The sequence below is a fragment of the Acinonyx jubatus genome, chromosome A2 (assembly GCF_027475565.1).
Source record: "Acinonyx jubatus isolate Ajub_Pintada_27869175 chromosome A2, VMU_Ajub_asm_v1.0, whole genome shotgun sequence".
NCBI lineage: Eukaryota > Metazoa > Chordata > Mammalia > Carnivora > Felidae > Acinonyx > Acinonyx jubatus.
In genome coordinates, this window is record NC_069383.1 from 91,493,003 (window position 1) to 91,506,255 (window position 13,253).

A 13,253-nucleotide genomic window follows, 5' to 3' on the forward strand; every position below is an offset into this window, starting at 1 on the left:
CGTAGATCTGATCGAAAGAAGTGAGACAGGCCCATATGGCGGCAGTGCATTGCTGAAAGGGACCTTGGAGCCCCCAAAGGAGGCAGGAAAGTTCCGGGTGGAGCAGGAGAGGATTTACAGCAGGAGGGAGCAAGACAGGATTCTTGGAGGAGGGACACTTGTCCTGGGTTGGAAAAGGAAGGGCCAGAGCTGGTGAGGAGGGAGGAAGCGTGGGTGTGGTTTGACAAATGGAAGTAGGTGAGTTGAGCCACAGGCTGGGTACCACAGAGGTGAGCAGTGAGAAGTAAGGTCGAGGCTACCTGACCCATGGCCTGAGTCACCAGTGTGTACGGTTTGATCCTGAGAACACATGTGACGTCCTCAGAAAATGCTGTAGGAAACATCACAATAAAAACTTTATGTGATCTGCATTGTTTTCAACCTTGTGTATCTCATGACCTGGATATAGCTGCTTTTATTATTATATAACATATATATTTTTTTCAGGCAGAAGCTGACAACATTGTAACTTTGCAGTCATTTAGAGATAAATGTGAACCTGTTTTTCTCTTTAGTGTTGTAAGTATCTTCATCATCCAAAATATATCATCAGATTCCAATTTACAGTTAAATATTGTAAAATTACCGTGGTACTATTATTTTTTGATTATAATAATTGCCGATTTTTTTTTTGCCTTGTCTTTCCTTGTCTATTAATATATTTGGTAACCTGACCTCTAGAAGCCTGTAATGGGTTGAGGAGGTTAGACTACCACACACTGAGCTTATCAGGGAAGAGAAAAATAAGACGGATTTACCTTTCCTGAGGAAATAATCAGAAATTGGTATGCTGAATGATTATTTACAGGAGTGAAAAATGAGAAATTTCCTAGATATGCAGGAGAGAATTGGTTGTAAGTATTCGTGTATAGAAATACAAGGAAATACCTATATGATCACTATTTTATAATATATGTTGCTTTGATCTCTGTATGTAGAAATGTGTAGAAGGAAGACAGGAAGAGTATTCACCAAATTGTTAATAACGGTTTTCTATGTATGGGAGAAGGATGCAATATTTGAGTTTTCTTCTTTATACTTTTTAATATTTTCCAAATATTCTGTGATGAAATACAACTTTAATAATCAGGAAGACATGGTAAGGGCTGTTTTCTAGAAGGAGCGTATATACAGTTAAAAGCTAAGTTATGTGGCCTGGAGTGTAGTTACTGCAGAACCCGAAAGTGGGGATAGTAAGGAAAGGCTTCCCAGGGAGGGCTTGGACTGTTCCTCTGCTATTGGATACTTCGATTGTTATTATTTTTTTGTATTAGAAATAGCTATTTAAAGACATTTCTTGGGTACGGGCACCTGGGTGGCTCAGTTGGTTAAGGGCCCAACTCTTGATTTTGGCTCAGGCCATGATCTCATGGTTCATGAGATGGAGCCCTGTGTTAAGCTCTGCACTGACAGCGTGGAGCCTGCTTGCAATTCTCTCTCTCTCTGTCTCTGCTTCTCCCCTGCTCTCTCTCTCTCAAAAGAAATAAATAAACATTAAAAAAAATCATTTCTTGGATATAACTTTTTGCTTCTGTTAAATAAGTCCCTTGCAACTATTTCAAGGAATTGAATTCCTAGGTTCATTGAATACTAGACGTTGCCTTCAGATCTTGCTCTCAGTTGGACATGTAGGATTTGATGATTTAGATGAGGCGTCAGCTGGCTTTTTCTGTAAAGGGTCAGATAGTAAGTCTTTTTAGCTTTGTCAAAATGCAGTCTCTGTGCTGGGTCACTGTTCGTTGACCCTGGGCCTAGACAAAGTTTTGGAAGCAGAGTGGGTAACACCCAGGGATGGGATTGGTGGGCTAGTATTAGGAACAGTGAGGAGACTCGTAGCAGTAGCAGTTAGGAACATGGAACCGAGGAAGACTGGCCAGGGGTAAGGCCACATAGAGGCTGGAGCTCTGGGACCACCATCATCACCCTGCAGGGTTAGTCAGGCCTGTTCAGTAGACCCACCCTCCTTGACTGGACCATCCAGCCCAGTTATCTGGGCTCTCTTATCTGCAATCAGTGCCAGGAGGAGGAGTCCACCCTTCTTCCCAATCGTGCAGTGTTCATCCTTCTAATGCTCAGAATTTTCTTTTCCTGACTCAGTTCTCCCCGTTCTCCCCCCAACGCTCACAAACCCTTTCATTGTGTAATGTCTGGAATTGAGAGAAGCAATTAGCACACTTCCTAGGCTCTTTAGTCGCGGCTCTGGGCCTTTGCTGCATTTCCTTGACTTACCTTAAATCTGGCTCCTAACTTAGGACACGTTTCTCTGCAGCCCAGAGTGGTGACTGGTGTCTCAGATTATGTGTCTTGAGGCCAGAAGTAGAATTGGTATTCCCTTTACTTCTTCTTACTTTGATAACTTGCTTTTCCTTGCCAGTTAGAGGTCTTTTCCTTGCTAATTTAGCTATTTGGCTAAACCTCCTCTCCCCCCACCCGCACTCCTGTCATTTACTGGACTTCAAATCAGTTCTGTCGATGACTGAGGACTTTGGCGTGTGCCTCAAAGGCTTCCTTTCAAACCCGTGTCCTGCCGTCACCCCAGGGACTTCAGCATCCACATTGGCAACCTGCCCGGTACCCTGGCCTCTCAATTCCTGACGTCCTAACTGCCCGTAAACTTTTCTCCAATGCACCTCAAGCAGTTGCTCATGTAGTTATGCCTCAGATTTTATCGCTCCTTGCGATAACCACACCTATAATCCTTTATCTAAGAATCTAGTCTGTGAGCACACAATCCCCATCACATCATCCCTTGTTAAAAAAAAAAAAATGTCCCCACAGGGGCTCTTTGTATTGCTCCCCACCCTTAGCTGACAAGAAATCCAACTTTCCGCAGGAAAGGCTTTTGCAAGGCGCATTAGAAGGCCCCCAGAATTGTTGGAAAGTTCCTTTTAGTGGGGAATGGTAACTAGAATGCCAGTATTTATTTAAGCCTTTCTCACCTGGATCCTTTCAATGTCCTTTGAAGATGGTTCAATATTTCCAATTAAAAAGTAATATTTTCTTTGGTGCCACACCCCTCTCCAGCTATCACCCACCTCTTTTACCTCATAGCTAAATTTCTCAGAAGAGTTTGCATATTTAGTTTTACTCCACTTTTTTTTTTTCACATTCCATGAATTCCTCAACCCATCCAATCTGCCTTCTGATTATTCAAGCAAATTTGCTGTTGCCAATGTACCCACTTACCATCCTGTTGTTAAATACGCGGACACTTTGAGATTCATCATGCTGTACCTCTCACATGTATTGAATGTGGTGGCCATGCCCTCCTTTTTGAAACATTGGCTTCTTTTGGCTTTGTTACTTGGTTTCCCTTTTGCCTACCTAGATGCTATTCCCCTCCATCACCTTTCTAGGTTTACCTTTCTTTAAAAATTTTTTTTAATGTTTAATTTTTGAGAGAGAGAGAGAGAGAGAGAGCATGAGCAGGGGTGGGGGCAGAGAGAGAGGGAGACAGAGAATCTGAAGCAGGCTCTGTGTTGTCAGTGCAAAGACCGACATGGGGCTTGAACTCATGAACCAGGAGATCATGGCCTGAGCCAAAGTTGGACACTCAACTGACTGAGCCTCCCAAGTGCCCCACAGGTTTACGTTTCTTTATTCAGCCAGTAAATTTTGATCTTATCATGCTAATACCTTCCTTAGAAAATTGTCTCCACACAGTTTCCATTGTCTCCACCTGTATATAAAGAACTCAAGTTTACATCTTCAGCCGATTCCTAGACTTTGAGCTCCAGAGGTGTGTATGCAACTGGTGTTCTGACATCCTTCTTGGGTGTCTCAAGGGCATCTCACAAGGGACTGGTCCAACACCAGACCTGTCCCCCCTCCCCTGCCATCCCCAGGAAATGTGGTCTTCTAAGTGTCACCTCATTTGGTGCTTAACATCTTAATTTATCTACTTTCTTGACAAAAACATCACACCCAAAACACTCCAGACCTTGGACCTGTCAGTTTCATTACCCAAGTCTTTCTCACACTTATCTGCATCTTTCTGTTCTTTCCATCTCCATCACCACAGCCATAGACTGAGCAATCATCTCTCTCGTCATCACCTCTAGGATAGCCCTACTTTGTATACAAACATCTTCTCCTGCTCCCTTCTAACTCTAAACATGGTAAGTGAAAGGATTTTTACAAGTAACAGTTCTAATTGTGGTCACTCCCTCTGTTTAAACGATGCCTAAGGCTTCCCACTGCATTTAGGTTAAAGGCTGTGCTGTTCCATGACCCACAAGGCTCTGCATGGTCTGGTTCCCCTTCACTGTTGGGCCTTTTCTCATTCCAGGCATCCCCTCACTTTCTCAGCTGGCCTTCACATTTGCCATATTCCCTTCTGGCCTCAGGACCTTTGCATCTCTATCCCTTTTGTCTAGAATACTCTTTCTTCTCCATTTTGCCTACTTATCTCTTACCCATCTTACACATTTTAACCCTGATATCAGTAAGCACCTTTGCTGATCTCTTTGACCATGACAAATTCTTGTAGATACTCCCAGTGCTTTGTACCTCTCTTGGTGGTACTTGTCATGATTGTTATTTTACATATTTTGTCTGTGTTGGTTTTTTTTCCCTCCTTTTTTGTGATGTAATTAGGCCATGTACCAGGACTGCCATTCCATGCCATCATGCCTGGTATTGTGCCAGTAGACAGATTTTAGTAAATATACGTTGAAAGATGGATGAAAGGGGCCATAGTGTCAATAATAATTAGAGAAGGCAAGGTTGGGAGGCCTGTACAGAACTGTTGAATGTAATTCAGGGCTGCCTTGCCTTTGGTTGAAGGAGGACAGGCAACGTGGAAGCAGAACTCAAAGAGCTGGGATTTTTAAATCAAGACGTACTTTTACATCACTAATACTTTATTTTAAAATGGCTAATTGCAGGGGTGCGTGGGTGCCTCAGTCGGTTAAGTGTCCAACTCTTGATTTCAGCTCAGGTCATGATCTCGTGGTTCATGAGATCGAGCCGCACGTCGGGCTCTGCACTGACAGTATGTATTCAGAGCATGCAGTCTCCCTCTCCCTCTCTTTTTTCCCCTTCCCTTTCCCCGCTTGCTCTCTCTCTCACTCTGTCTTTCAAAATGAATAACGAATAAATAAATATGAAGAAAAAAGATTAAAATGGCTAATTGTAATAGCTAAAAAGAATTGATGGGGGTGTGAGGCCACATGGGGTGACTTAGTCAAGTTGAATTCCAGATTTATCCTGAAAATGAGTTTACTTTATGCTTTCTTTTCCCTTATAGAATGGCAAAATTATTGCCAAGATCATTGGTGCAAATGCCCCACTTGTTAATCAAAAAATTATTAACTTGATTGATGAGGAGAGGAAAATTGAAGCAGGTGAAATGGTTCGCCCTCAGGTAATACTTTAGATTACTGACTATTTTATTCTTTAAAAAAATTTTTTTTTAATGTTTATTTTTGACAGAGAGACAGGGCATGAGTGGGGGAGAGGCAGAGAGCGGGGGAGACACAGAATCTGAAGCAGGCTCCAGGCTCCGAGCTGTCAGCACAGAGCCTGACGTGGGGCTCAAACTCACGGACTGAGATCATGACCTGAGCTGAAGTTGGTGCTCAACTGACTGAGCCACCCAGGCTCAGGTATTTTTTTTTTAAATATTTGTCTCAGGTATTTTTTAGTTTCTCTTTTGATTTCTTCTTTGACCCATTGGTTATTCAGTAACCTGTTTAATCTCCACAGATATGTGAATTTCCAGTTTTCTTTTTATAGTTGATTTCTAGTTTATTTCTAGTTATTTCTAGTCTATTATTGTGGTGAGAAAAGACGCTTGATGCGGCTTAGCATATGATCTATCCTGGGGAATGTTCCATGTACACTTGAGAAGACTGTATATTCTGCTGCTTTTGAATGGAATGTGTTGAAAATGTTAAGTCCATCTGGTTTAACATATAGTTTAAGTCCAGTGTTTTCTCACTGATTTTCTGTACGGATGGTTTATCCATTGCCGGGTGTGCTGAACCCACGAACGCTAGCTCTGCTGGCTGCCAGAACCAGGCTATAAAAGGATGTGTTCTTTTGGGGTGGGGTGCCAGGTGTGTGCTCAAGCCATGTTCATGTGGATATCAGCCACCTGGATCCGGGCAGAGAGAAAGTACAAAGATGGCGCCTGCTGGCCTCCCTGGTCTCCAGAAAGGATTGCAGTCAGCTGCTAGTTCTGTGTTAGTTTAGGAGCTTGACTCCCAGGCTACAGCTTTCAAGAGTTTCAAATAGGCTTCTTTCAGAGAAAAATTGGGCATGTCATTGAGCTGCTGGTACCCTGAGCCTTGATAGGATGGCCACAGCCCGTTCTTACTGGCCTGTTAAGAACTGTTTGTTTACCGTGACCCCCTGGGACTCATGGACACAAGCCCCAGCTGGCTTTCAGAGCCAGGCATTTTGGGGACCCATCTCTCAGTTGGAAGTCTTAAAATCTGGGGCATTATATGTTGAGTCCAAACCCTTCACTCCTCAGGGAGATGCTGGTTGTTCCCTCCCAATGGTGTGTCCCTGTGGTGGGGGTGAAGTTTATGGTCGAGTTGTATCTCAACCTCTCCTACCCATTTCAATATGGTTTTTTCCCCCCCTCATTTACCAGATGGGTAGGAGCTGCTCAGGCTTTCTCTGGGTTTCTTTCAGAGGAAATTTGTTTGTATATAGCTGTAGATTTGGCGTGTTTATGGGAGGAGGTAAGTTCAGGAGCCTTCTGTGTTGGCATCTTGAATGGGAATCTCAAGAAATATTATGAGAGAGTTACAAACAACAAGACAAGGCTTAAAAACATTGAGTCATTTTCCCAGAAACAGGCAGCTAGTGGATGGTGAAACCAGAATTTCATGTCAGGCAGAGTGACTCCTGAATATAAACTCCTAATGGCTTAATTCTATCCAGCTTTCTCTATGTGTGCTCTGTTTTGCGTTTGTATTGTTGTTGGTCTGATTGTCCTCACAGGATGAAATCCTGTTTTAACTAATAGCAGTGTGAATGTAAGAAGTGTATTAATATATTTATTTTTATTATTCCATTTTGTTGACTGCTTTTGCTATTTAGCTTTCTTATCTAATTGTCTGGTCTAGCACAACCCTGTCTGATAGTAATAAAGTGCAAGTCATGTTGTGAGCCACATCCATGATTGAAAATATGCTACTAGTCACACTGAAAACAACAGAAAAGAAAGAAGTGAAATTACAAATTTTAAATCCTGTGTATTAAAAAGATTTCCACTTAAGGATGTACTCAATATAAAAATAAGGTATTCTACAATCATTTTTTTTCATATTAAATCTTTGGAATGTGCTGTGTAGTTTTCACTTATGGCACATCTTAATTTGGACTAATTTCATTTCAAGGCTGAAATAATCTTATGTGGTTAGTGGCTGCCCTGCTGGCCAGCATACGTTCAGCAACTATGAAGTCAGATCAATCTGAAGTTATAGCTGGCATGATTATCTGATTCCTGATCATAGTAAGAACAAATGCTTCCAGTATAGTCATTTCCATACATTTGGGGGTCTTTATTTCATTGAGACTCTGACATTATGCATTCTCTTGCCAAAAAATGTATATATGTAAATGTCTATACCTTTCAAGTAGTTAAAACAGAATCACAGAAGCACTTTAAGGGATTCTCAAAAACTTAAGGCACCCCATCCCCATCCTTCCTCGTTTTTTACCCTATGGTAGAAAATTGGCTGTTGTTTTGAGCAGTACAATTTTTTTTTATAAGTTAAAGAGGTATTTTTGCTGTTGTTAGTTTACCAAGAGTAATAGTCAGGATTAGATCTAGAAACTCATCAAATGCCCGTTTGATCTATAACATGATAATTGTGTATTTATTGCTTTCTTACTTATTAATCTCTGCTTCTTTCTTATTTTATTCCTTATGCTCTTCTTAAATTTTAAGGTCTTTTGGTTGTTGATCATTTTCCAAACAGCATGTATGCATGATTTCTGATAGCCTTCCCACCCCAATCATTTTCAACATTCCTTATTTTATTTTAGTGGGAAGATCAGGAAAAGTAGTGTTAGATAAATGCAGGCATATTCCCACTTTACCTTATATCCCTTGGATTATAGATATTTATTAGAAACAAAATTTCTAAAAATTCTTTTCCTATCATATTAAAATATAACTTCTACTTGCATTTCTCTTCCACAGTATCATGAAATTACGTTTGTGGACTCAGATGCGGAAGATGGTGAGGAATCACCCTATGAAAGTGCTGGTGAGTAAATTTCCTTCAAAGTAATGGCAAGGGATTCATGTACATGGATGCTCATTAAGGCACTACTTGCAAGAACAAAAAGCTGGTGGTGACATCAATGTCATTGGTAAGGCTAATATGAGACTCCGCTATTAAAAAGCAAACTTTTTTGCTCCTCTTGCCTTTCCTTTGGTCTCTGTTTCTGAAGCCTTTCTGAGGTTACCCAGGACCGGGCATTCCTGTCCCCTGTGACTAACTAGACAGCAGCTTCCTCTTATTTCATCCTTCATCATCTTCCAGAACCTCATGAAAAACAATTTCTTCCTCAATGACCCACACACCGGTTTACTTTCCAGTTAACGATCTCGTGTGTGGACTGTCTGTGTAGGCGTGTGAGTGTGTGTTCATACCTTGGAGCAGAGACAAACAGCGTGCTCAGCGAGCTATTATGCACTAAAAACTCATCAGAAGAGTGTGTAGATAAATGTGGATAAATCTCTAGATGGTCAAATCCATCAGTGTGTAATTTTGCTTGCATTGTAGCTCTACTCATCAGTGATACTGAGCTGGATGGATCATGGGTGTGATTTTAATCCATTGTATTAAAATAACTAGTGCCTACCTAACTTTTTTTTTTTTCTTTTTGCCTATGGACCACCAATTGTTGTGAATGTTTGTCCTGCATGCAAAGATAGGAGCTGCACTTTGATTCTAAGCAGAAACTCTTTGGTAGTTGGAATGCTGTAATAAGAGCAAAGCTGTCAATGGACACACATTCACTGGACATTAACAGTTCACATTTCTTTTTTTTTTTTTAATGTTTATTTATTTTTGAGAGAGAGGGAGAGAGAGCATAAGTGGAGAAGGGGCAGAGAGAGAGAGGGAGACACAGAATCCAAAGCAGGCTCCAGGCTCTGAGCTGTCAATGCAGAGCCCAATGTGGGGCTCGAACTCATGAACTGTGAGATCATGACCTGAACTGAGGTTGGACGCTTAACCGACTGAGCCTCTCAGGCACTCCATATTTTACATTTCTAATTGCCAAATCCTTCATTATCTAGACTTTGTGTCAAGAAAATGAAATTCTTCTATTTTTTTCCCTAGAGCAACTATACAGTATTGCTATTATCAAGCCCGATGCTGTGATTGCTAGAAAATCTTTAGAAATTAAAAAAAAAGTAAGTGATATTTTCCAACCTTACTTTAAATTAATTGCAGCATAACAACCTCTTAATTGTCAATTTAGAGACAAGCTTACTGTTTAGAGTAAAATAGAACATAACAAATTTCTGGTGCTAGTTATCTTTAAAGGCTCTGAATGTATTGTCTTTACAAAGGTTGGGCCTATTCAAGCATCTTTATTTAAATAATTCTGCTCTACCAGTGTCCAATATTAATGATAAAAATTATAGCCCTCATATTGGATTATAACACATGTTCTTCCTGTTTAGTTATTAGCAACACAAACTTGTTATAAGCTCACATTGGTTTGTTTTGTTTCCTGTATGTTGTGACAAATGCAGGGTCCTTTTTAGATACATGGGAGTGTAAGGAAGCATTTATTGTTTTGCTTTAGAGCCAAAATAAATTTTTTTAAGAGGAAAATTGCATTCTTTTTTTTATTTAAAAAAAATTTTTTTTAACGTTTATTTATTTTTGAGACAGAGAGAGACAGAGCATGAACGGGGGAGGGTCAGAGAGAGAGGGAGACACGGAATCTGAAACAGGCCCCAGGCTCTGAGCTGTCAGCACAGAGCCCGACACTGGGCTCAAACTCACAGACCGTGAGATCATGACCTGAGCTGAAGTCGGATGCTCAACCGACTGAGCCACCCAGGTGCCCCGAAAATTGCATTCTAATCCAAAGGTCAGCAGATGTATAGGGCCAGAGAATAACTGTTTCAGGTTTGTGGGGCATATGATCTCTGTCACCACTGCTTAACTGCCATCGCATTGAGAAAGCAGCAATAAGCAGGATGTATACAAATGGGAGTGGCTGCACTCCAACAGGCTTTATTTCCAAAACGAGGCAGTACTTTGCTGACTCCTTAACAATGACTTGGCATTGAAACAGCGTCAGTAAATTGAAATTTGAAAGAATGTTGTCTGTGAAATAGAGGGTGTCACCTAGGGAGCTATCAGGAGGGATTGGAGGTCTCTTGATGAACTTCCCATCATGCATTCTTTCTTTAGCTACAGCAGTGTTCTCGTTGACTGAACTACACTAAAGTAGATGGTCCATAATCATAGTATTTATGGTCTCTTCCATTTGTGAGTTGATTTAAGTCATATCACTCTCTAAGGGTAGCCCTTTCCTTCCAGATTTTGGTGTGTATGTTGGGGGGGCACAAAACTGTACCCCAATCCCCCATATGTTTCTTACACTTGATAAAGTTTTAAGAAATAATATCACAATGCAATGATTTACTCTTCCTTATTCGAGTATGTTTGAATAGCTAGGACACAGTAATGATTTTTCAAGATTCTATAATTCTTTTTAAGTTGGGGTAGTACAATTAATCATAAGTTCATCTTGATCTTTTTGTTGTTTTGACATAGTAAATAACATTTCAGATATGTAAATTATGAGTATCTCCTAAATACCTCACCTCTGTGGAATACAGTTAAGGGCTAATAACAAACAGGACAAAAAAATCTAAAGAGTGCTTTGACAGGGAGAGAGCCAAACCATAAGAGACTCTTAAAAGTGAGAATAAACTGAGAGTTGATGGGGAGTGGGAGGGGGGTGTGGGTGATGGGCACTGAGGAGGGCACCTATTGGGAGGAGCACTGCGTGTTGTATGGAAACCAATTTGACCATAAATTTCATATTAAAAAAAAAAGAATGTTTTGAATAGAAAGAAAATGAGCAGATGATATTTTTCAATTAGGGTAAAGGAGAAGTTATTGAGTTTAAATATTTCTTGGATTTTATTTTCTGTTGTCAGACTCTAAGTAATGTAACAAAGACATGATTTAAATATTTAGAAGTTATTCAAATGGGACAGTCAAAAGAGGGTTCAGAAAGATGTAAGTCGTGCTCTGCCATATCAACAAGACAAATGAAAGCAGAACCAGTAGCGTGTTGACTTTTATTTTATTTTATTTTACTTATTTTATTTATTTATTTTTAAACACTTTTAAAAACATTTGTTTTTTAACATTTATTTATTTTTGAGAGAGCATGAACTGGGGAGGGGCAGAGAGAAACACAGAATCTGAAGCAGGCTGGCTCCAGGCTCTGAGCTGTCAACACAGAGTCCAATGTGGGGCTTGAACACACAAATCACGAGATCATGACCTGAGCCAAAGTTGGACCCTTAACCCACTGAGCCACCCAGGCGCCCCCAGTGTTGACTTTTATAATAGAAGCAAAAGGTACCTGGTGCTGGATACTCCCAGGTCAAAAAGAGCTCAAATTATTGGTGTTGTTTAATGTAATTCCTGAGTTGCTTTGAACCCGGATTATACTTATATTTCATCATTTAGTACCTCATTGGATTTGTCTTATTTGTCTCAAAACTTCTCTTTGTTTCATTTTACCATACTTGAGTGGCACACAAACTGGATTTATCATTAATTTAAGGGTTTTTTTAATGATAAATCACGACTAAATGTTAAATTCTATCCTTCCCCATAATTTGGATAGTTCTTTTTTGTTTTTGCTATAAACTATACTAGATTATGAGTTAAAGCCTCAACAAAGGAAAGCCTTTTAAAAAATGCTAAAACGATTTTGAAGATAGATGGTTAAAAAAATGCTTATAAATTTATGTTTTTATGAATGATTCAGAACATGATATTTTCCCTTGAAATTTAGTTAGTTCTTTCACATTTTGGGGAAAGTCACTTAAATAATAGAAATACTGAGGGGCGCCTGGGTGGCTCAGTCGGTTAAGCGTCCGACTTTGGCTCAGGTCACGATCTCGCGGTCCGTGAGTTCGAGCCCCGCGTCGGGCTCTGGGCTGATGGCTCGAGCCTGGAGCCTGCTTCCGATTCTGTGTCTCCCTCTCTCACTGCCCCTCCCCCGTTCATGCTCTGTCTCTCTCTGTCTCAAAAATAAATAAACGTTAAAAAAATTTTTTTTAAACAACAACAAAAAAAGAAATACTGAGGAGTCTCTGGTTCAAGCCTTGAAAACTGAAATATAGGAGGCCTGAAAAGGGCCTTCTTTGTTCATGTATTTTTAAGCCTCTTCAAACCTTATGGACCATATTGAAGTATTTTACCTGAAAACTCATTCAAATCTGTTAAGCACAGGAAACAAATGTCCTTGACTTGTTTTACATGTGGTCCCATAACACGTCTGGATCTGACCTTCCTCTCTACTGAAAGATTCTCGAGGCAGGATTTGTCATAGAAATAGAGGATAAGAGAGTGCTCACTGAACAGCAAGTAAGGGACTTCTACAGTCAAATAGCAGACCAGGTAAGAAAATTAGGAAAAAAAAAAAAAAAGCCACTGTGTTTTCGAATCCAGTGTATGTTTTGAATCCATATTTTATTATTTTTATTAAAAAATATTTTTTTAATGTTTATTTATTTTTGACAGAGAGAGAGAGACAGAGCATGAGTGGGGGGTGGGGGGGGGAGTGGGCAGAGAGAGAGAGAGAGACAAGAATCCAAAGCAGGCTCCAGGCTCCGAGCTGTCAGCACAGAGCCCGACGCGGGGCTCGAACTCACAGACTGCAAGATCATGACCTGAGCCAAAGTCGGATGCTCAACCGACTGAGCCACCCAGGCACCCGAGTCCTTATTTTAGAAAAACAAATGGATAAGCCTAACCAGTCAAATTAGCTTCTGTTGTCCTGTTGGGGTCCATATCGTGGTAATTGCAAAGAAGGCGGTGATGCAGTCTCCAGTAGAAACAGTGGCAGCTGAGCGAAAGCAGATGGTCCAATTGTATTTTGTTGGAGTGAAGACCTATTTAACTTATGTCCTCTCAGACTTTCTGCATTGGCCTCTGGAAGTGAATAGCCAGGCCTTTCCTATAGATTTTTATCCCAGG

The 13,253-nt window shown here is 40.6% G+C and overlaps 1 protein-coding gene across 4 annotated transcripts in view; it reads left to right on the forward strand.

Moving 5' to 3' along the window:
* NME8 (NME/NM23 family member 8) overlaps positions 1-13,253 on the forward strand; it is a 54,334-nt gene that overhangs the window by 6,986 nt on the left and 34,095 nt on the right. For 2 of the 4 annotated variants that reach the window (XM_015078748.3, XM_053218645.1), the window contains 5 exons: positions 487-558; positions 5,288-5,404; positions 8,201-8,267; positions 9,351-9,424; positions 12,582-12,674. In XM_015078748.3, coding sequence (XP_014934234.3) covers positions 487-558; positions 5,288-5,404; positions 8,201-8,267; positions 9,351-9,424; positions 12,582-12,674 — 423 coding nt within the window. The remainder of the gene's footprint in view (positions 1-486; positions 559-5,287; positions 5,405-8,200; positions 8,268-9,350; positions 9,425-12,581; positions 12,675-13,253) is intronic. The other 2 variants (XM_053218644.1, XM_053218646.1) reach the window with 1 other exon arrangement.